Consider the following 24,783-nt stretch of genomic DNA (forward strand, 5'->3'; position numbering starts at 1 on the left):
TCCCACAGACTAAAAAATAATATCGCAGTTTAAGTGACCTTTAGCAGCTGCTGGAAGCGTGCCCCTTTGAAAGGAATTGTCTGCCTAGTTAAAGTCATTGTGAATTATAAAATGGTTTTAAATCTGTCATCGCCTCATCAGGCCTCTCTCAATGTGACCTCAGGGTCCCAGTCCCCTTCATCTTGTCATAAATTAAATTAGAGATGCTGATTTCAGACCATGGAGGGGTTCAGTAATACGCTTTTCTCTGTCACTCTTCACTGGGCCAGACAGACGTATGGCACTACCAGTATCATCATGAGTTCATTTGCAGTTCTGTGTGTGTGTCCCTGTGTGAGTGTTTAGTTGAACACATGCTGTGCATGTTTGTGTTTAACATGCTGAGTTCTGTTTATCTGATTATGAGGTTTTCACTCTGGCATAACATAAACAACTTTGTTTACTCACTAATTCTTATTTATGCTAAGAAAACTGGTTTGCCAGTTTTTGCCTGTTGCCAGGTTTCTCCTGATCCAGGTGGAACATGTCTAATTATTTAGAGTACCAATGTTTGCATGCACGTGTGTATTCAGATTCATTTTATATGCTTTGATTTAATGTTGGAGATGTGGGGGATGAGTTTTGCTCAGAAATATGAGCCATATACATACTAGTATATTGTCTGTACTACCTGGCCTAAGCTGAAATGTCTAAGGCTTACTGTGGTTGCCATGCTAGCAAACTACTTGTTAAGTAGCAGTAAAACTTTGGAAATTTCAATGTAAACTGCAGAAGGAGAACATTTGCCTTCAAACTAAAAGCTGGGTCTTTTGAAATGGAAACTGTGGGTGACTGCAGCAATCAGTTAGCAACCAAAGCAATCAGAAGGTGGTTTTTGGTGCAGCACCCTTTTTCTGATTGATTTAACCAGCAAGCAACTTCTCTTGTGACTGGTTGGGGAATACATATACAGGGAGTGCAGAATTATTAGGCAAATGAGTATTTTGTCCACATCATCCTCTTCATGCATGTTGTCTTACTCCAAGCTGTATAGGCTCGAAAGCCTACTACCAATTAACCATATTAGGTGATGTGCATCTCTGTAATGAGAAGGGGTGTGGTCTAATGACATCAACACCCTATATCAGGTGTGCATAATTATTAGGCAACTTCCTTTCCTTTGGCAAAATGGGTCAAAAGAAGGACTTGACAGGCTCAGAAAAGTCAAAAATAGTGAGATATCTTGCAGAGGGATGCAGCAGTCTCAAAATTGCAAAGCTTCTGAAGCGTGATCATCGAACAATCAAGCGTTTCATTCAAAATAGTCAACAGGGTCGCAAGAAGCGTGTGGAAAAACCAAGGCGCAAAATAACTGCCCATGAACTGAGAAAAGTCAAGCGTGTAGCTGCCAACATGCCACTTGCCACCAGTTTGGCCATATTTCAGAGCTGCAACATCACTGGAGTGCCCAAAAGCACAAGGTGTGCAATACTCAGAGACATGGCCAAGGTAAGAAAGGCTGAAAGACGACAACCACTGAACAAGACACACAAGCTGAAACGTCAAGACTGGGCCAAGAAATATCTCAAGACTGATTTTTCTAAGGTTTTATGGACTGATGAAATGAGAGTGAGTCTTGATGGGCCAGATGGATGGGCCCGTGGCTGGATTGGTAAAGGGCAGAGAGCTCCAGTTCGACTCAGACGCCAGCAAGGTGGAGGTGGAGTACTGGTTTGGGCTGGTATCATCAAAGATGAGCTTGTGGGGCCTTTTCGGGTTGAGGATGGAGTCAAGCTCAACTCCCAGTCCTACTGCCAGTTTCTGGAAGACACCTTCTTCAAGCAGTGGTACAGGAAGAAGTCTGCATCCTTCAAGAAAAACATGATTTTCATGCAGGACAATGCTCCATCACACGCGTCCAAGTACTCCACAGCGTGGCTGGCAAGAAAGGGTATAAAAGAAGAAAAACTAATGACATGGCCACCTTGTTCACCTGATCTGGACCCCATTGAGAACCTGTGGTCCATCATCAAATGTGAGATTTACAAGGAGGGAAAACAGTACACCTCTCTGAACAGTGTCTGGGAGGCTGTGGTTGCTGCTGCACGCAATGTTGATGGTGAACAGATCAAAACACTGACAGAATCCATGGATGGCAGGCTTTTGAGTGTCCTTGCAAAGAAAGGTGGCTATATTGGTCGCTGATTTGTTTTTGTTTTGTCTTTGAATGTCAGAAATGCATATTTGTGAATGTGGAGATGTTATATTGGTTTCACTGGTAAAAATAAATAATTGAAATGGGTATATATTTGTTTTTTGTTAAGTTGCCTAATAATTATGCACAGTAATAGTCACCTGCACACACAGATATCCCCCTAAAATAGCTAAAACTAAAAACAAACTAAAAACTACTTCCAGAAACATTCAGCTTTGATATTAATGAGTTTTTGGGTTCATTGAGAACATGGTTGTTGTTCAATAATAAAATTATTCCTCAAAAATACAACTTGCCTAATAATTCTGCACTCCCTGTATTTGCCTAGCAACTGGAGGTTGTCAGCAGGTTGCAAACTGGTTGCTAGGACAGGCTATTTTAATAGAGCCTAAGATGTAGTTTTTCTGACAAACTGCTTCATGACCTCTGAGCTTTATGAGAAGAAGCGTAATTACACTTAATCTTCTGTCAGTTTTAACAATATGGGTGATTATAGTCTGCACACACATGCACTCACACTCACACAGATAATATCATACTCTCTGCTCCACTTACTGTTTTCTTCTATCCATTTTGCAGGAGAAACCATGCGTATTGCCTCGTCGGAGTTTGCCGATGACCCGTGCTCCTCTGTGAAGCGTGGCACCATGGTGAGGGCTGCCCGCGCCCTGCTGTCTGCTGTCACTCGCTTGCTCATCCTTGCTGACATGGCTGATGTCATGAGGCTGCTGGCCCACCTTAAAATTGTAAGTGCAGTGAATACCCAACCAAGTATACTTCTTGGTTACGTTGTGATGGAGCTGTACTTAGAACTGCAACACTTTAAATGTGTAAAAAATACTGACTCTCCAAATCTGTACGTGGTTTTAAGACTTGTATGCAGAGTTTGCTCAAAGAAGGTCAGTAAACAAAAAAGACTTCCAGTTGGTGTACAGTCCGTGTAGTCAGTGCAGACTTTTATAACAACCTCTGCACACATTTGCATTTAGATAAGGGAATAGAGGAGCATCCTGGAAACGGACATTATAGCATAGTGCTCTGGTGTGATGAACTACTCTCAGTGTAGTCATGTGAAGAACGTGAGCTGTTCATTCACTTAGACAGTAGCTCTGGGCTTTATAACTCGAGTTAATACAGTGTGCCAGAAAGAATGATATGTATTTGGTATAATCTGAATCAAACTCATGCCTGCATCCATCTGCAGTCACTCATTTTGTCCCTGTCTCACAAATGCACAAACACTAAAAATCCTTTTTTCCAGTCTCATTCTTCAGGCCCACATAGGGACTTAACTCAAGTCTGTATAAGCCCCACCATCAAAGGCCACTTAACATTATCTCTGTCTCGTCTCCCGTTTTCATTACATCTTCCGCAGCATTTTTAACAGGGATAAACGGGTTTATAGTTAGGATATATCAGCAAGATGGATTGACACTTACTGAAATTACACAACTACTAAAAACACATTAGATATTACAATTACAGAAAAGAAATGCTTTAACTAATATTGATTATTTAAGACGTCGTCTACTGGTTTGTGCACAAAGTTTTTGAAAGACTGTGTGCGTATGTGTGTGGCAGGTGGAAGAGGCCCTGGAAGGAGTTAAGAATGCTACCAATGAGCAGGATCTGGCCAACCGGTTCAAAGAGTTTGGGAAAGAGATGGTGAAGCTTAACTATGTGGCAGCCCGGAGACAGCAGGTACCTGGAATTCCAATGTCTCATGCTCTTTCAGAAAAATAACGTGTCTCTCTTGGATAAAAGGTCCTCCAAGTGTCCGCCGTTCTTCTTCTGTCTTGATAAACGAGGGAATGTCACAGTTGAAGCCTCAGCCTGTAAAATATTAGAAACTCAAACTCAACTCAAAGCTTTAATCAATCAGATTGCAAGCGTTGTGCAAACAAATGTTGCTATAATCTGACATCACTCTCTAGCAGATGTTAAGTGTTTGTTTCAGACAGCAACCAGTTTAATCTGTTTTGCATTAAGGGCATTTGTCTCATTAGAGCCAGCTTTAATACATCCAAATTCTTCGTGCCATGGAGTAAAATTGAAAGATTGCATAGGATAGGATAAAAAAAATACAATAGCCAACACATATTGTTTAAAAATGTATTGTAAAATTCATCATTTTAAAGTCAGAAATATTATACACATTTCTTTTAGATTTTTGGTCATTAACATTTAACACTAGAATTCACAGCTGTTGTAGATAGGCCACATTTGTGTAGTCTCCTTTGTAATGTTTTAGCAAATTATAAATGGTGCGGATTATTAGTGTGTAGGATTTGTTTTAGCTGGGATGTAGAGTAAGCAAAATCTCTGCACCAGCGCTTATTTGATCCTGGAGAATTACACATCAAAGTGATTTTTAATATGGCCCCCAGTGTGACAGAAAGCTTATAGAGGATTTTTTCCTGCATGTGTCATGTTGGCAAGCACCCATGCTGCCGAGCTGAACCAGAGCAAAACACTGAGGCTAATTCTGCCCAGCTCTATAGTTGCTGATCTGCTGACGCTGCCTTAACTTTGTGAAGTTGAAACAATACCAATTCATCAGATTCAATTCATCAAATGGGACATGAACTTGTTTTTTGACAATATAGTTCTCCAACTGTGACCTGTTCCTCACACTGTTTTCAATTTCTCAAGCAATACTCCAGGGTTTTACAAGTTACACTGTTATTATCGCTTGTCTGAAAATCAAAAAAAAAACCTTTGCTATCTTCTCAGGAGCTGAAAGACCCCCAGTGCCGAGATGAGATGGCAGCTGCGCGTGGGGCCCTTAAGAAAAATGCCACTATGCTGTATACGGCTTCTCAGGCCTTTCTGCGCCATCCAGACGTGGCAGCCACACGGGCCAATCGAGACTATGTGTTTAAACAGGTCCAGGAGGCCATAGGAGGCATCTCAAGTGCTGCACAGGCCACCTCACCCACTGACGAGAAGCATGGCCATGCTGGCATTGGAGAACTTGCTGCTGCCCTTAATGAATTTGATGTAAGTCAACAAGCATTTTTGTACTGCTTTAAAAATACAAGACTAAAGCATACATATATATCACGTCTCTAGTACAGGACAAGGCTTCTGCATGATATGTTGATACAAAGAGTACTGCGTAATATAAAAGGTTGGGTGTTTATGTGGGCAACTTCTTACAGGTTATCACTGATGCTATGACTACATGGACAATAGTTTTATGTATTTTACCTTTCATTTTGACTATATTTTGACCTTTGGCTCTCAGACAACAAAAAACTCACTAGTATATTCTTTCTTTCAACATATAACTCAAAATAATAATAATCATGTACAGCGATGGTTAATCGTCTTTATTCAGATTATACACAATCATAGACCCAATTATGGCCAGAAACCTCCATGAAAAGCATCATCTGCTGCCATCTAGTGGCCAGATGTTAACAGTGCTGTATTGCTGGATGGGCTTTTTGCTTCATGTCCTCCAGATGTTGAAAATTATCAGTCCTCTTTTTTTAAATTCCCTGAAACATGTTCTGACAAAAAATATTAACTGGGCTTGAAATCCAGGAAACGTGAGTCACTAAGCCACTAAGGAATAGGTTTAAGAACCCTTATTTAAGGATAAAAGTATTATTCAAGCTTGTGCCATGACTGATCAGGATCACACTGTCTTCACATGTAGATTTACTGAAAGGTATTTTGTGGTACACGGTATTTAACAGATAGCTTCAAGACATGAAATGTTGCCGTGTGTAACAAATTTATTAGCAAAGCCACCCAATGTAAGGTTTATGACACAGTTGCCTTAACTTAACAGTACTGGTAATTACCAAAATAATATTTTTAATGATTCTGTAACGGTTAAAAATAATATTTTTTATATTTTTTTGTAAATTCAAATTCAAATTTTTATTTGTCACGTACACAGTCATACACAGTACGATATGCAGTGAAATGCTTAGACAACTGCTCGTGACCTAAAGAAAAAAAGGAAAAGGCTATGAATAAGATAGGAAATAAATATGAAAAATTAAAAAGGGTAAAGTTAACTAGGAAGGAATAAAATATAAAAAAAAAAATTAAGGTTAAAAATGAAATAACTGTACAACACAAATTAGAATGAAGGGTAAATTTAACTGGGAAAGAATAAGATAAAATATATAAATTAAAGTTGAAAATAAAATAACTGTACAACAAAATACACAATACACAGTATAGAACTATATAAGAATGTATGAAGAAATATAAATAAATAAATATATATATACACACAATAACAGCAGCTGTACAAGTATTAACTGGAAATGAAGAATATAGTGACCAGTGTTGTGCAAGCCACATTGTCTTGTGCAGTGCAAATATGCTTAAAGTGAATTTAAGTGATGAAGTGAAAACAATGTCCAGAATGTCCAGTGTGTGTGTAAGAACTATATGTGTGGGTCAGTACTGTGTGGTGGTGTGATTGAGAGACCGTATCGCCTGCGGGAAGAAGCTCCTCCTCAGTCTCTCTGTGTTGGTCTTCAGGGAGCAGAATTGCTTTCCTGACCTCAACAGAGAGAACAGTCTGTTGTTGGGATGGCTGAGGTCCTTCACGATCTTCCTGGCCTTGGTCCAGCACCGCCTGCTGTAGATTGAGTGCAGGTCAGGGAGCTCGGAGCGGATGGTGCGCTCAGCTGACCGCACAACCCTCTGTAGAGCTCGCCTGTCCTGCATGGTGCTGTTCCCAAACCAGGTTAAGATGTTTCCCGTCAGGATGCTCTCTATGGTGCACGAGTAAAAGTTCCTGAGCACCTTGGAGGGCAGTTGGAAGTCTCTCAAGCGTCTGAGGTGGTAGAGACGCTGACGGGCCTTTTTCACCATAGTGTTGATGTGACAGGACCATGACAGGTCCTGCGTGATGTGAACTCCGAGGTATTTGAAGCTGTCCACTCTCTCCACTGGGCACTCGTTGATGACAGGGGTCTGGTAGTTCCTCTCCTGCTTAGTGCTGAAGTCCACTATCAGCTCCTTTGTCTTACTGACGTTTAGAAGGAGGTTGTTCCTCTGGCACCAGTTCTCCAGATTCCTAATCTCCTTCAGGTAGGCCGTCTCGTTGTTATCAGAGATCAGGCCCACCGCGACGGTGTCGTCACCAAACTTGATGATGGTGGTGGAGCTGGTAGTGGCCACACAGTCATATGTGTACAGAGAGTACAGCAGGGGGCTCAGAACACACCCCTGGGGGGCTCCAGTGCTGAGAGTGGTGGAGGCTGAGACATGTCCGCCCATCCTTATTGCCTGTGGTCTGCCAGTTAGGAAGTTGGAGATCCACTGACACATAGATGAGCTGAGTCCCAGATGCTCCAGCTTGGTGGTGAGTGTGGAGGGAATTATGGTATTAAATGCAGAGCTGTAGTCTATGAAGAGCATTTTAACATAATTCCCCCTTCTAGTGTCCAAGTGAGTAAGTGATGTGTGGAGGAGATGAGAGATGGCATCGTCTGTGGAACGATTTGGACGGTAAGTGAACTGTAGTGGGTCCAGTGTGTCTGGTAGTGAAGAAATGATGAAGTCTCTGACCAGGCGTTCAAAACACTTCATCACTACTGAGGTGAGGGCTACAGGGCGATAGTCATTGAGAGAAGCAGGGTGGGGTTTCTTCGGGACAGGAACAATGATGGACTCTTTGAAGCATGTGGGGATCACCGACTGAGATAAAGAGATGTTGAATATCTCAGTGAACACAGGAGCTAGCTGGTATGCGCAGTCTCTGAGGATACGACCTGGGATGCCGTCTGGTCCTGCTGCTTTCCTGGTGTTCACTCTCTTGAAGGCTCTCCTTACTTCATGCTTGTATTTCTGAAGTCGAGTCCAATGTTTTGAGTCAAATTTGGATACAAACAAACATGAATTCAGTTTATTCTTTGCCATTAAACAAGCTTGGGACAGATTTCTGCATCAACATATGGTGAATTTAATATTTTTCAGTTTTCACTCACAGCTACAACAGTCAGAGTAGAAAAGCGCAATGTTCCACTTACTGTGTACATACAGTTATGTTAATTAGACATAAATAAATTCTATTAAAAAATTCCTTTCTTATCAATGAATGGGTTTTATTGCTGTCTGCATACAATGTTTTATCATAGATTTAAGTAGCTATAATCCTTGACAGTATCAGTCCCAAAAGCTGAAAGAATTAACTAACAAAATCTCTCTCAAATCTCTCAAATCTCACTTAATCTGCTTATCAAAAAAACCCATACAACCATTAAAAAGCCCTGCAGTCTATTACCTATTACCCAGTACACTAATGGTACAACATTATACCTGATAATGTACGATTCTGCTCGACTGTATTTCTCTGTTTGGTGTTACTGAGCTGACACAACAAGTTAGTTACCTCACAGAAAATAATATTTTCATGATGAAAGAATATTTAGCTTTGGATTTGTTTTTAATATATTTATAGAAGAAACAAACTGTTAAAAAAAACTTTACAGCTTCACCCTTTAGGGGCCTAAGATATGCAACCTTATGTGTAATATTATTTAAATACAATTTAGACTTTAAGGATGACAATTTGGTTTGACTCTTCAGATTTACAACGGGAAGTGCAATAAACAATGGCATTTTTAGATCCCCCAACCTTGTTGTTTAAAAAAATTTACATTAAAAAACTCTTTGTGTAAAGTGTCTCCTTAAATGTGAGGAGATAAATTACAATAGACCCTGTGGAATGAAAATGACATTGTTGAATGAAAAGTTGACTGTAATTATGCATTCTCTAATCTCGTTAGCCCCACTTTCATATATATTGTTTGATGTATTTTCAGGGAGATTGTGTTCCATGTAGGGCTTTGAGTAATCAACATTTAACTCGGAGGAAATGATCTACTCTAGCTTAAGTGTTTAAACCTACACTTACATGTTGAAGCTTTCTCTTCCAATTTGATTTATATTTCCAGCTCTTCTTTATCTCTTTGGCAGCTCAAGTTTCCACCCCTTCAAACAAACTGTGTGTGTGTGTGTGTGTGTGTGTGTGTGTGTGTGTTTCCACAGTAAATGAAATATAGTCCCCCAAGTGCCATTTTCAGTACTTTCTTTTGGCCCCAAATATTGCTGGTTTGCATTGTGTTAGTGACACCTTGTGGTAACAGTTGGGAATTAAAAATGCAATGCAGCAGCTTTGAAGAGAACTGAGGGTGAAACACAGGCAGCTGAATATTAGAAAATAAAAGCTGTCTTGTGCTGAGGGATTAGACAGAGACCTATATTTTAGTTTCTTCTGAACTTCCTATCCTATTATTTTGCACAGGGCTATGGCCTAAAATAATCATATTGACTGTGTTTTCATGTAAAACAGTAGGACTTTTTAGAACAGCAAAAGACGTGCATAATTCGATTCTATTCGGCAGGCAGACAGCCAGCAGTTAAATGAGACAAATTGCCCTTTGCTAGGCCCTCTGTGCCGCCCGAAGCTGGTGCATGTTTAATTCCTAACTTACAACAGAGACACAGACTATGGTAAGGTCCTCTCAGAATAGTAATGAACTGATATACTAAGCTATGAGGCGAGATGCTTAAAGGGTTTTGCGTATGCACATGCAGCACATGTTTAGTGCGAATATATTTAATAACGGCTTGTGCTGAGCGGTAAAACACATGCACGCATACCCACAATACTGTATAGAATATTCAGTTTATATATTCTTCCAATGCAAAAATAGCTGCACATCTTTTTTTGTACACAGTGATTAACATTCATTCCTGTCGGTGCGCATGTGTTTTCGTGTTTTAATCAAATGCCATTGGATACTGCTGAGTTTCCTGATTTTATCTGTTTTGGTGAGATAGTCCCCGTCTTGACTCGCCATTGATCGGCTTCTAATCCTTTGACTCCTGTGCATTGGTTTGACACATGGATGGAAGAGCAGACTGTAGCACTGACTGCTGTGACAGATATACGGTAAAATGTCTCTTTCCAGTGGGTGGGTTTTTGGAGGAAGGGCTGCAGTATAATGGTACTCATTTCGTTTCACTAATGGATATGAGTGACTACATATAGACAAGTTGTTCCCTCTACCAGAGAGATCATAATTTTGCCTAGACTATCAGCTTTGACTCATTGATTCTGTACTCAGTTACCGCAGTTTCCCACAGTCTCCTTTTAGACACTGACATTATGAAATAAAGGTAATTTGGTCGCACAAAAATGTAGATATATGACTAAAGGGTACAGTGATTTATATCAGTCTCACACTGACTTTTGTGTGGTCTCTATAACATTGACTTTCATTTTGGTTAGAATGAAAGTAGAGTACCCTTCATCTCTGCCATCTTAATTTCAAGAATATGCAATTACCTATAAGAGAGGTGAGAGTATGGAGTACCTGCTGTGTGGGTAGTTATTCAAAAAAAAGAAAAGAAAAACAACTTGAAGACTCTATACATTTGTAACTAAAAAAAAAAAACTAGCAAGGATGCCTCAACAAACCCTCAATATCTTTTGACACTAAAGGTTAGCTGAGATTTTTAAATGCTGGGCACAGAGATAAGTCTATAGCTGGAGTGAAAGGGCGGCTTAGGAATAAGACAGGAAAGAAGGAATGACCTCATTTGTTCCTAGACACCTGGAATTAGTTTGAAATAAGTCAACATAGGACACAGACGTATAAGATCTATTTAGAGAGAAAAGGGAGGTCAGCGTTAGTTCACATTTACTCCGTTTCAGCATCTTTTGGCATACAACAAAGAGGTGACATTAGCTCCCTGTCACCCTTTTACCTTTAAGAGCTCGCCATCAAGGACTTCCTCTAGAGCGTCTTTTGAAATACACTGAATGTCTTGGGAAGAGGTTTAATTTAAAGTACGCAAGTATGAATATAGCTTTCATGTTATTGACATTCAGTGTTAACACCAGTTTTTGGTTTAGTATAGAAAATTAATATGCTGTGGAAATTCCCGTTGCTTCTAATGATAAATGTGTGATCTGGGATTTTTCCAGGCTCACAATGATGGCAAAGAACTGATTGAACATTAGTGAAGTTAATTAAATTTAATGAAGGCTGCTAAAGAGATGTGCGTGTTTGTACTGGATTGACTATGACAGAGATAAACACAGTTAAGTTTAAGTGGAGCTGCTATCAACAATCTTCAAACGATAAATATCAAAGAGTATTTACCGATTACCTCGTACATCATATAAATGCCATCCAGCATGGACGATAACTCACGCTGAGCCTTGAAGTAAGTCAGCTAACGTTAGCAAGATTGACAACGCGTTCTGTTGTGATTTACGGCTAAAATACAGACGGGACTCTCTCTTTTAAATCACGTGACCTCATTTTTACTAATAATACGAGTTATGTTCTTAATTAGCCATCTGCTACCTCGGTCCATTATCTCTTCAATTTTCCACCGGCCCCAGCTGATTCCTTTTCTGCAATAATAGTCGACAGTGATAGATTTAACACCCTTAAAATAGGGTTTTTTTTTTATTGCAGACATGGTCAGGCTTTGGGAAAGGCAGCACAGCGTTTAAGAGTGGCTACCTTTAAATTTGCTATGCAGGAAAAACCCTGTCATGTTGGAATGAAAGTCTTTATTCTGAGGATCTGAACTCAGCGGGAGGACAGATGGAGTTGAGGCCCTACGGGGAATGTGGGTAAAGACACACTGTAGCACACACATGCTTTGATTTTTAGGTCACAACCCACATACACAATGTAGCGATTCTATTAGACCTCAATATATGCCAAGGCAGTGTAGGTATGAATTCATTTTAGAAGATGTTCAGACGTGCTATGGCTTTTTATTCATGCTTCATGTAAGCTGTTATAGCACATGCACACATAGAAATGACTTCCTCTGTGGGGGGGAAAACGGTCACTCGCTATGAGGATTTATGCACAGGGAGGAAACAGACTGTTGCACTCACCCAGTGTACATTTTAATAAGCAATCTCTTATTGTCTCGCTGCCTTTCTCCTACTCTGAGCCTCCTTATCTCTGTACAGTCAAACGCGAGAAGGATCTGATGCAGCCTTTTAAAATGGTGACACTGTCGGTCTTTTGTGCTCTCTCACACTCATTTGAAGTGTCACATAAAAGCAGCAGCAGCAGCGAACAGCAGTAAAGTAAGTACTGCTTGCAGAGACCTTCTAAGTATGAAAAAACACAAGATACACTATGACTCGGGTAATGTAACTGAGCTAGGAAGAGCCTGCCAGCACAAGTATGAGTTATAGATGGTCTTCCTTTTATTCCTCTGCGGCTGCTGCTGTGGCTGCTGCCGCCTTCGATTAGATGAGCCAAGTGGAGTGGGGAAAAAAATGAGGTTGGTGTCTTTTAACATAATTGTGATTGCATCAAAATGATTGCCTCGTCCTCAGCTTTCATTCTTTCCTCTCAACCAGCAAATTAAATTTGCTTCCTTCTGAGCAGGGATACACGATAGCATTGTTTGAATTTGAACGTTTTTTTTTTCTCCTCCTTAATATTATGTCAGATTTGGTCCAGTGCTGTGTCCTTTGTGTGCCACATCTGCTTTGTGTGGATCAGTGCAAACAGGTGGTCAAATGTGCAGCTGTTCAAACATATTACCCTCAGCCTAAAAGCTTATCGTAAGTTCACGCAGTGACCAGCAGGTGGCAGTGTTTAATTACATTTAATACTTGCCCAGTCTCTGTTTTCCTGTTCCCCACCCTCTCTATATCTTTTTCCATTTTTATCCCCTTTTCCTTAGAAACAGAGATTGTAGACTTGCTCAGAGCAAGAGCCTGCATTGCCTTGTATGTTTTTTTTCTTTTTTTTGCACCGTTAATGAGACTGAAGCTATTTTTTGATTCTGAGTCGTTTTGATGCATGTAGATGCCTTGAATTGAGCTCCGTCAAAGAGAATTCACTATTAGATTACCACATAGAGCCTTTTCAATATGGCCCCACAAATGCTGCTCTCTTCTCATCCACATTTCTACAAAGAAAGGGGCAACACAGTTAGAAGACCTCAGCTATACCCTTCTTTCACCCCTACTCCTGTTATGTCCTCGTAACAGCCCCTGACCCGAGTGCACTGTGAATGGTGCTTAGTGCCTGCATGTGTACTGTATGCGCATGCAGACAGAAACATATTCCATTCACACACATTGCAGACACACAGGCAGAGGAGAGCTCTGAGCCTGCGGCAGAGATCCAAGTTGCACTGGATCACTTTACCATGGTTTATTTTTCCATCTGCTTGTCCTCTTTCCTCATGTTTTTTTTAGGGGGTTATTTACACGGCATCTTTTTCACTGTCTCACACCTCTGTCTCCTTTTCTGTTTCTCTTTTTTCACTCTTTTTGTTTTCATTGTCTGATCTGTTTTGAACCAATAGAGGTGTTTGAAATGCTAGCTTGCTTACATGCGTGCTCTGAGCCTATTTGATAGCACCATTGTATTTTTATGCAAAATCCTTCTCCATATATTGCTGGGCCTCTAGTCACACTGCACAAGCATATGCCTGCATACATTAGGGGCTAACTCTAACCGGATTTACTTGCTAGCTCAAAGAAAGTATGCATGAAAGCCATTCTTTGAATGTCACTGTGGCAAGCATTGGCTCCTAGTGTAAGTCACTTTTCAGTGCTGCACGTCCGTCTGTGTAGCGACAGGTAATTGGACACCTTTCTGTTTATAGGATGATGCACTGAGAATCTTTGAATTACAGCTAATATAGGAATTCAAGTAAACATCACAGACATCACAACAGTGAGGGGAAAATGCTCTTCCCCTTTCTGTCCGTCTGTCTGCCCGTCTGTGTGAAATATGTGCATGTGATGAAGATTTTCATGTGTTCTTTTTGACATTTTGATTTCATTCTTTCCTCGTCGTTCCTATGGATCTCTTCGTCTTGTGGTATGAGCAAAATGGAGAATAGACAGGGTCTTCATTGTTAGTGTATACACAGTGACTGCACACTGATGACCTTTCCGCATACTGCGTTTGTGGATGAGATACTCTTGGACCAGACACAGAGATAGTGGCAGGGAGAAATGCGGCTCTAATGTATGTAGATGTATTCTTAACTGAGGGATAGCTTTCTTGGTAATTGCTATATCAATCTGGGCTCTCCTATCCTTACTGTCTCATTTCAGGCTCGCTCTTATTTTTCTCTCTCTTTTCTCTCTCTCTCACACACACACACACTTTCTCTTTCTGCATTGTCTCTCTCTCTCCTGCTTTTGATTATGTGGGTGATCAACAAATTTTAAAGCTACCTGTGAGCAGCTGGCAGATAAGAAAGAGTATATCCCGATCATCTCAGCAGCACTTTGCTGGGGAAGGTCAGACATAAATATGCCCAATCGTGTACAGATGCTCACAGACCTTAAGCATTATTAACAGTATCGAACATAGTGCCAAGTGGCTTTGCTATTGACAGGAGCCCTGGCGTGTTCAATAAACTCCACTCCCACCGTCTTTTTCACCTTGGCTGAGCCACATGTTAGCCCAGAGGTACACCTCTTAATTACAACATCCTCTGCCTGCCGATTACAACCCTGCCTTATTCTCTATGGACAGATGCACCTGTCAAGAGAAATATGAATACGGGGACTAAACTGAAGTAATGGGACATGACCGGGGAGATAGAGAAGTATTGGTTTGTTTGTTGCTGTACAGTAATTAGCCACTACCTGTCTTGTCTTGATGGGAATAAGGTATGAGCGAACTGTGAGGGAAGCAGACGGAGAGTGGGAGGGGTCAATGGTAAACAGGATCCATACTCGTTACAGTCGGAGCTTACAGTCTAAGGTCCATTGTTTCTCTCCACCTACTCTTCCCATAAAGCTCGGTTTGCAGCTTTCAGGAATTACTCAGCCCTACTTGTTTATTTCCTCTCATAGTTTTAAGTCCTGTTAGATTAGACTGACTGATGTTCTGCCAAGGCACTTTGGCAGTTTGAATTCACATGATGCACACAAAACAATGAAAATACATTATATTGTAATACATCAGATGCTTTGGAAAAACACAGACTCCCATATTCACAGACTTTTAAAAATATCTTTATTTATTTATTCATTTCACTTCTTGGTTCATATTTAGTAAAAAGAGAGACAGTTTTTTCCTGACTATGTTCTCAGTTAGAATGAAGGAAATGATTAAACAAGCAGTTTGAGTCTCTCCTTAGCACTCTCTTCATATACAGACACTCAGTCTAAGCAACTGAAGTGAAATACTGCATCTTCAGACCTTTCTCCGCATAAAACTCATGGGACCTGATGTCTGAGTGGGTGCAGCAAATTACTTTCTTTTTCTTTCTTTTTTTTCCTTTTTTTTAAGGTGTCTCACCTTCTAGTCAAGGTCTTCTCTATCAGTGTCTCACATGCCAGGTTGCCCACTCAGCTCTGTTCAGTCTCATGGATGCGGGGGCATGCTGGCTCTTGCTCATGCAATACATGTATACTGTATGCACACATAAACACATACTCACACCAAGCACTTGAACAGCTAAATGCAAAAGATAAGACCAACTAGAAGAGCCTCTTGGCTCAAGGTCAGTCTCACTGTCCTCCAGAGTCACACAAAGCAGCATTTGTTTGAGAAACATTTTGATGACTCTGAAAGTGCGACACACTCGTACTTGTAAAGGGATGTTTGTAACGGAATACATCTGGCAAGGAAGTCCTGGTTCCTCATATAAACGGACACGTGACTGTATAGAAGGAAGTCGGAATACATTTACAGAGATTTCGGCAGTCAAAGGTCTATAGAATATTAAATAAAGACTCTTTTATCAAGTGCTGGTCACAATAGACAAAATACAGTTTGGCGCCTACATCACGTCAACTTGAGGATTTCCATTATTTGGACATTTTTAGTGAATAACGATGTTCAACAAAATGCTTCCAAGACAACATTATGCAGCATTTCTTGAAGAAATTTACAAGTCTCTCAGGGAGATAAAATTACACTCCAGGTACAAGTGGAGGCACGCGGTACGGGCACTCGTTCAGCATCTCAGGGAGAGAATTTTCCATCTATAGTTTGTGAAAGTCTCTATATTCCACATGTTGGGGCTTTCCTTCTTCCTGTTCAAATGTAATTCATGCATTCAGGTTAATGTGTTGTTATGTTTCCTTCCATATATTAGATTTTATTCTGTGTAGTCAGAGTTTTCAGCTTTTGCTTAAAGACTGTAGATAAGTCAGTAGTTGCACAAGAACACGCTGTTGCCTCTGATTTGAAGTGTCTGACATCAAAACTATAAAAATGTATGTCAAAGTATACAAGGACAGTTCCTGACTGGATTAATACAAGGATGATCCACATGCATGGGTAGATAGTGTTTCTGTTTTATAATAAATGCCAAAAAAGCCTTATTTGAGTCACAGGGGAAGCTGAATTTGAAGCAGTCAAAAGAAGTACTTTAACACACCATCAATTCTGTGCTGCCTTCTTTGTCAGGGCTTTGTTCCCCGGATGTACTGGGCTTAGTTTTTTTCTCCCTCTTCATCTATAGGCAGTTATAAAAATACTTAAGGTGCCTGACTGGGATTTTGACAAGCGAGGGGAACCAACCAATAGTCGAGCATGCTTACTTAAATAGTGCTGCACTCAGAAACTCTCTAATTTCCCCCTGTGGCATCCAGAATGGAAGCGATGCCCCATATCCCTCATCTGTGTTTGGAAGATGCACTAATGCACCAGTGAAGTTGCTAAGATGAATGCAGCTTTGTTGACGGGCCAATTTAGCTGTCATTTTGAGATAATGGAGAGTTCTGTGGCAGTAAGTACATCCACATACAGTAATCATCCAGAGCTGAGCTCCTTCAAATCCTGGAGATCCTGGTCTTCTTTCACAGCAAAACAAAAATCGTTTTCCATGTCTATAGAATAACCACTGGAACTGAAGACTGCAAGCTGGTCCTAAATGTATAAAAAATAAATAAATGCAATTTACTTAAATTAAAGACATTAAATACAGTGAAGGACAAAGAGTATTTTCCATTCCCAACAAGTCAAGTGTACGTTCTCATTAAATTCATGTTTTACATCTCAGAAGTTGAAAGGGAAACACTCCTTGAATGACAACTTAGCAATGAGCCAGATGATGCATCTCCTCTCATCAGCATAGCTTTCAGGACTTCTTTTGCTGCAGTGAAATTGACTGTTCTCTTTCATACTCTTGCTTTCCCAGCATTATGCCTTCATCTTGTTAGTTCCACATCTTTTCCCTTTATCCCCTTTCCAGTCTTTTAAATCTTGTAATGGTGCCTACTAAAGCATCCACTGTGTGTACATTCCCACTGTGTGCAGTTGTTTTCTCACTTTCAGCCTCAATGGCGTCCAATTGCAAATCTGTCTTGGCTGAAGGTTATGAGTTCTTCTGAACACCGTCTTGCAAAAGCTGCAGCAGTTAAATTAGAAACTTGAGAAAATGATCCTTCCCTCCTTGCCAAACCCACTGGCTGGCTGTACCACAGCTCCACTGCCTTTCCTCACAGAGGTAAATACCCAGTTGCGTATTTCCTAGAGGATATTCTGATGATGTATCCTCAATCCTTGTCTCAATCAACAAACTTTGTGAAATACTTTAACATTAAGCAAATAATTTTCCAGTAAAGCTGAATAAAGACAGCATTATTATCTGCCTTTTTGAGGACAGGAAGTAGCTTTTTATGCCTTGCAAAGTAGGCTAGTCATGTCCCTGCATCAGCCATGAATTCTCCTATTCTGGTGTCCTGTCACTTTGCTAATATGAATTATCTTCCATCACTGTAAGCTCTTCTTAAAGCAAGCGCGCTATGACCACATGTAATGATCTTTCTGATGCGTCAGTGTTGTATTCAGTGACGTCTGTTAGATTGACGATTCACCCCCAGCCTTATCATAGGCACTTACTGTTGACTCATGGATCTCCTTTTATGTTTCTTGACAAACGCTCATCCGACCTACTTCACACTCAACACTTGATTGCCTTAGGTCACCGGCAATTCACCCGCAGAGTGTGAAGCAGATCAGATGAACAATTTAGAAGAACACAGAGACACAGAGAAATTTCTTACTTTAAATGCAGATGAAATGATGGAATACTGTATGCAAATGAATAATGGGATTGCATTTTTATCACTCATGGTGTTACATGACCTAACTCATGCTCCAAAGAAAGAGTTTTTTGTTAATCAGTATATTTAAATGTTTGTAGAGGTGAAATGTTCAGTTTAAAAACGAACCATCTCTGTTTCTGTTGTGCATCACAATTTTCAGTTTCATTATCACTAGTAGTGAGTAGTTTGACTCTTTGCATCTTCCATGCAAACTACTGGCAACCATAGAAATCTGCTAGCAACCAAATCAACTACAAAGAGTTTTCTGGTGGAGAAAGATGTACTTTTTCTTTGCAAGTAAGTGCATACTAGTGATTGCCAGCAACATCCAATAACCTCTTGCAATCAGTTGGGGAATACACATTTTCTTTGCTCTACTGATTGAAAGTTGTCAGATGGTTGCCATCCAGTCTCTGGGTTTGTGTGACAGGAGAGTCAGACAGAAATTTTAGAATTGTAAAATGAGACCATTTTACCCCTCAGCCGTAAACGACTGATGGGAAAGACACGTGTAAGTTTGGTACATGGTAACAAATAAGACGTAGGAGCCTCAAATTGATACCATACAAGTTTCTACTACGAGGCTGTGGGGTAAAACTGGTAGTTTTACTCAAGCCAGTATTTTTAATTTGTAGATTCAGGTTCTTATAGATTCCCTGTGGACCTTCAGGAGTGGAGGGCAGTCATGTGTTAAACTATTCTACTGTTTAACAAAGGGAGGTGACACACAAAATATGCTGTACAATTACAACTAAGACAGGGAAGGAGATCACACTGAGCTAGCAAGCATGGATGTAAACAAGGTTCAATTTAAAATACCTCAATTCTCGAATCATCACCTCTGGAAATGTTCTGCTCAAGAGACTCGGTCAACATGTTTGTTAGAGATTTTTAGGTCAAAATAGCAACGATGCCAGTTAATACACTGAGATAGACACATTTTACACCACTTTCATGGTCAGAGTGGGACAAAATATGATATATATTTTTTCAAATAGGCATAAACACATCAGTTAAACCCATATTTTCTTTTATAATTTAGACCTACATTTTACTGAATAAACAACGAACAACATATGATAGTGTTTAAACATATATTACAAACCCACAGACATTTAGCTCCTGTAAGTTCATCCTACAGATATAAGCAAGAAAGACAGATTATGATCGGGCAACAACACTAAGTGATTGTTGTCCTAGTAACACATAATTTGTGTTTTTAAATGTTGGATTAAGGTTGTATTTGTCTAAAATCAGCTAGAGGAATGCATTTTCCGAGTATTTCTACACAATATCTTTAATCTACAGGAATGTTACACATAAAGTATACCCTCTACCACATTGACTAACATCATCTTGGAGATGTATTCACTTTGCATTTTGCTTTTGTTTTTCTTTTCTATATGTAGTAGAAGCTCTATCTTCTCTTTAAAGAAGGCATGCTTTTGTGAAATTTCTCAAGCCATTGTATGGAGAGCTGATTTGTGCACAGCTGATTTGAAATGGAAAAAAAAAGTGAAGAGGGTTGGGTTATTGGGAGGGACAGAGGCAGTGTCTAGCAAAATGATTTCTATTGAAGTGGTTGGCAGTGAGTGAGGTTTGGGGTTATCGTTTTGCTAGGCAGAATTTGAAAAGGCAGAAAATAAAAAGAAAATAGTATTCATATTCAAATTGAGACAAGTCCCTGTGTGCCTGTGCGGATTTCAATTATGGGAGATATGTATATTTATGTCCGCTCCAAAGGAAACTGGACAGGCCTCACAATCCTTTTCTGAGGCTCGGCATCACAATCCAGGTGTGTTATTCTCCCACCAGTTTGAAACCTGTATTTTTGTGTTTTTGCCAGTCGTCACAAAACAGAAAACATTTTTCTGTTTTTTCTTGTGAAACTGTGCAACCCCTTCAACCTGCAACCTGGTGTGTATCGTTGTCGTTATTTGGTTCATTTATGTCACGAGAAATGAAACATTAAGAAACAAGAAATCAAATGACAAACCAAAAGGGTCCTGGCTGAAGATACAAACATGTAAATCACCACTTTTAATGGATTTAAAAGAAAGTATATAATGCATAAATATGTATTTGACTTTTGAGGGCAGACTGAGTTTACTACAGCTGTAATGGTGCTCCAGATAGAACGACCAAAGTCAGTATTTAAAAATAATTTGCTGAACTTTACGACTGCTGTTAAATATTTCTGTGTGTTTCTGATAAGCTTCTGGTGGACTTCTGGTGGATTTTAAGCCGAAACAGTTAAATGGCTATAGTAAATGTTATTCTTTGATTTCAGTGCTTTCAATAAATCCCACCCAAGGTTTTCAGTGGCGTTCAAACCGGCAAAAAAATACCTCTCAAATGTATTTCAGGAACAATTGCTCAAGAAAGATTTGTTTGGCTTGGTATCACTTTCTTGCTGGAAAGTGTAATGATTACCAAACTTCAATTTACACACTGATGACTTGTTCCTCAAAATGGACTGGTATTTCAAAATATTCAAGACGTCGGACAAGTTTACATTTATCTCCAGCAGTAAATGACCTCTAAGCAGCACAGTCTTACTTCCTTTTTCATTTGCTTGGATAGTGCTCTAGGCTTTCTTTCACAAAACGCACTGCTGATCATTTCAAAAAGTCCTTTTTCAGTATTTACTTTGTAGTTTGATAGAACATATGCAACCCAAGTTTACTCTCGTGCACAAGGGTTTATGGTATGGTTGCTTGTTTTGTGCTCTTCTTGTGTTTTTTTGCCTGCTTTTATCAGGTCATCCTACAGGTGACTGCCTGTATGATTCTCTTTTGACACATAGGAAAGCTGTTACTCGTGTGCCATTAGTTTTAACTTTTCCTACCCTGGAGGTCCCTGTGACAGGACTGGGCTGTCACTGATAAAACACGACATCAGATTTGGTAAAATCAGGACCCATGATGTGATACATGCCAGTACAATAAATAATCAAAGCAGTAAATTTGATTTAACTCTCTTTGTTGCTCCTTCTCTCACTGCCACCTCACAGGTGAAGCAACCCACTGGGAGAAGTCCTAGTGCTCCAGATTGCCAGCCTGCTGCAGGGTCTGCTAGTAAATACCTTGAGTCTGAATTCTTAAGCATTACCATGTCTGGTATCTCTCTGTCTCTTTCTCTTCCTCTCTTGCCCTACTTCCTCAGTATGTGCACAGCCGTTTATGTGCTTCTTTCACAAGCAAAATAAACCAAACAAAGAAGCCCAGGTAGGAACAGTAGTGCAAGCCAAGGCACCAACTCTACAAGACAAACTGACAACCAGATTCCAAAAACAGTTAAAGAAACAAAACCTTTATTCTGCTATTCTCCTCTGCTCTGTTTCCCTGTGCACAGACATATTTGGTAACATAAATAACTTTAAACTTAAAAAAAAAATGGTTCACTTGACTGATTGTTTGAATGTTCCAGACTTTGGTCTGCCATCCTGCTTTCACTTTCACTTTCATGCTGGCAGTGTATGGGATGGCCAGGCATGGCAGCAGGGCTGGCTAATGGCTTCTAAGAGAAAAACTCAAATGCACATGGAACATTTACCAAAACACTGAAGAGAGAAGCTTGGATTAGAGCACATCCATGACTAGGAAATCATTACCACTATTATCTCTTTACATAAATAGCTGCCTGCTGGTGCAATACATATTAATGCTTCTCACTCATAGAACCTTTGAAAAAATAGAAACGGTGGAAACAGCAACCTCGAAAGACCTCAATTGGCAGAAATCTGCCATGGGCACACTAAGATTAACACGAATGAATGGTAATAAATGAATCTGTAAATAAGTAGTAAATAAAACAGTTTCTTGATCCTTGATTCTTTGATCCTACAGCTGCTCATCAGTGTAATTATGCTATACAGTTGTACAGTGAAATCTATATTGACTTTAAATGCCCTTGCTACTCTTTGACTGCAGGTTTTATGGTATATAAAGAGTCATATAATGCCATGGCAACAGCGCTGGATACAAACACATTGTGGGCCAGATTTGCTAACAGTCTGTGCTAGCCCACAACCCTCTTTTAGCATTAAAAAAAGCCAGTGCTGGTATTAAGTAAATAGTTCTGTAACTGGAAAAGTGCAGACACAGGTATGTTTGTGTGAGAGTTTAGCTTTTAAAGCGTGAAATGGTGCTATGAGAGTATGTAAATGAATCAAATGTGATTCACTGAGGTTTGCAGAACCGATTTACTGCAAATTGCTCTGAATTTAACGGCCAAAAAAATTGCATGTTCTGTTTTGCCCCCGACGTGGTTGCTGTTGCTGTAGTTGCTGCGAGAAGTGTTCATTTATTTGGAACAAGAGGGGGAGAGGTTATCAGAACTAGTGCATAATTGGCGCGGGTGGATGGCTCAAAGCTGTGCCTAAGCTCTGGCTGTGTCCCGTAGCTCTTCACTAAGCCCTCACCCTGCTTGTTTAGAGCCCAGCCACACATATTTCTGCTCCTCAGTAATACTGGTATTTTGATTGACTTGATTTGACTTAAATGAATTGAACTGAGTGTCGGAGAGAGGGCCAGAATCCTAATACGAGACGCATATGAGAGTGTCTTGTTTTAAAGGCCAAATCACTTTTTACAGTGGGCTGATGGGTTTTCAGAGCATTTCAGGCTTTTAGTCACATTTCTACACAGAGATGGGTCCACAATAAAAACGTCTTGTGTGTTCTGGTGTCAGATCTATTACAAACCAGATTGAAACATAGATCAAAATGCAGCACTTAATGGCGGTTGGACAGATCTGATGTGTGTTACATTTTACCTTTAGATATTAACCTAATGCGTGTGATGCTGGACAGTGCAGCTCCACACAACCTGTTGGGAAGAAAAGTGGATTTGGATACTTGACAAAGTGACAGTACCTTCATTAACACAGAGATGGATGAGGATCTGATGGCAAATAATGCTTTGTCTTCTTCTACATATAGATTCTTCTTCAGCTGCCTCTCATTGGTCTTAATTGCCACACTGTTTTCAGAGAGGAAGACATCCATAAAACCTGCTCTTACACTTTTTTTGATTATTAGCCTACACTTACTTTCACCAGACTGCTTGTTTTTGAGCTTGCTAATTTGCCCTGCTCTTTATAGGATGCTGGTCATTGTTGCAAAGCCGTGTTTTTTGTTTATAAATCAGTGTATTATTAGTCGATCACCCGCAGAATTCTCCACTCTCATCAATGGGGATGGGAATTGATAAGAATGTAATGATTCCGATTCCATTATCGATATCACTTATCGATCCTCATTGGCTCTGTTTTGAGAGCCACCGCCATTGCTAAGCAGGAATAAAGAAATTATTATGCTGTGGTTCAAATGTTTGTGCATGTTTGTTGTGATTAGTGTTCGAGTCATTTCTCAAAAATGTAATTATGAAACATATTGCATAAAGTACTTTTCTTAAAAGTTATGCAGTATGGTACTTAATTACTCCTGGGAAAAAGTAATTCGCTATACTACTGGTTACATTACTTTGATGCAATGACATGAGAACTGGAATCAGCTGATTGCAGCGCGAGTGCAAGAACCGGTAAGCGGGCTCGATAGGCAGGCAGACTAAAAATTCTGAGGAATTGGACTACTGGGAACCAGTTTTCTGCATGAACTGGTTCTCGATTCCCATCCCTACTCATCAACACATTTTTGCCATTCCGACCTCCCATTAATTTACCAGTCCTAGTAAATCTAGCCTTGTGTGTCTGCAGTATGTAAGGTAATTTCCTCTGTTTGCTATGAAAATTTGGAGACCTCGCTGGATCTTAAAACTCATTAAAACACAGCGCACTCAGTCTGACACACTGCATATGAAAGGGCCTACTCAAGATCCTGCTGAATAACTAAGATAGTCCTCTTTTTCAGTGTGACCCTTTCTGACCTAAACGAGCAGAGAGCAAAACAAAGTATACAGACTCAAAAGTTTTAGGGTTAAATATCTGCAGTTTAGCAATACCTCAGTTATTATGATACTAAAAGTAAAGTGGTTAATGAATAAGGATTAAGTAAGCTACGATGAACATAATTAGCTCCCGGAACCTCTGTGGCATATTTCTTTTATGTTTTGTTAGTTGGTGCATGTTGCTAACACTGGCAAAGTCAGGGGAGCTAATTTGTAGTCTTTGAAAATTGGATCTGCTTGAGTTTTCCTGACATGTACCAATACCTTTCTTATTACTGTTCGCAGCTGCAACAGCTCCACAGGGTCTCACGGCCAAAGCCACGAAACAGGTGTCTCGTCATCCACCATCTCTGCATTCCAAGTGTTCTATAGTGCCTGTACCGTATGTGTGCATCATCAGTGCACTAGAACTCTGTTTGTTTCATGTGCTGTGCACAGTTAGTGGTTGGGAACATTATACCCCATGTCCTCCTACACCCACGATCATGCAATCTCCTTCAATGCTCCCCTCATTATGGAGCAGACAGTCAGAGGCTAGAGTTAATACCAGCATACAGAAGCCCCCTGGCTGAGGGGGTAATGTCATCCAAATAACACGCAGACCCCATGTGTGTAACATAAAGGTC

General features: G+C 40.1%; 1 protein-coding gene across 1 annotated transcript in view; it reads left to right on the top strand.

Annotated features, from left to right (window-relative positions):
* ctnna2 (catenin (cadherin-associated protein), alpha 2) overlaps window positions 1-24,783 on the top strand; it is a 332,764-nt gene that overhangs the window by 58,334 nt on the left and 249,647 nt on the right. The window contains exons 4-6 of the mRNA XM_084931407.1: window positions 2,774-2,940; window positions 3,776-3,895; window positions 4,928-5,194. Coding sequence (XP_084787533.1) covers window positions 2,774-2,940; window positions 3,776-3,895; window positions 4,928-5,194 — 554 coding nt within the window. The remainder of the gene's footprint in view (window positions 1-2,773; window positions 2,941-3,775; window positions 3,896-4,927; window positions 5,195-24,783) is intronic.

The sequence above is a fragment of the Perissodus microlepis genome, chromosome 6, assembly GCF_051167445.1.
Source record: "Perissodus microlepis isolate ML-2025 ecotype Zambia chromosome 6, ASM5116744v1, whole genome shotgun sequence".
NCBI classification, from domain to species: Eukaryota; Metazoa; Chordata; class Actinopteri; order Cichliformes; family Cichlidae; genus Perissodus; species Perissodus microlepis.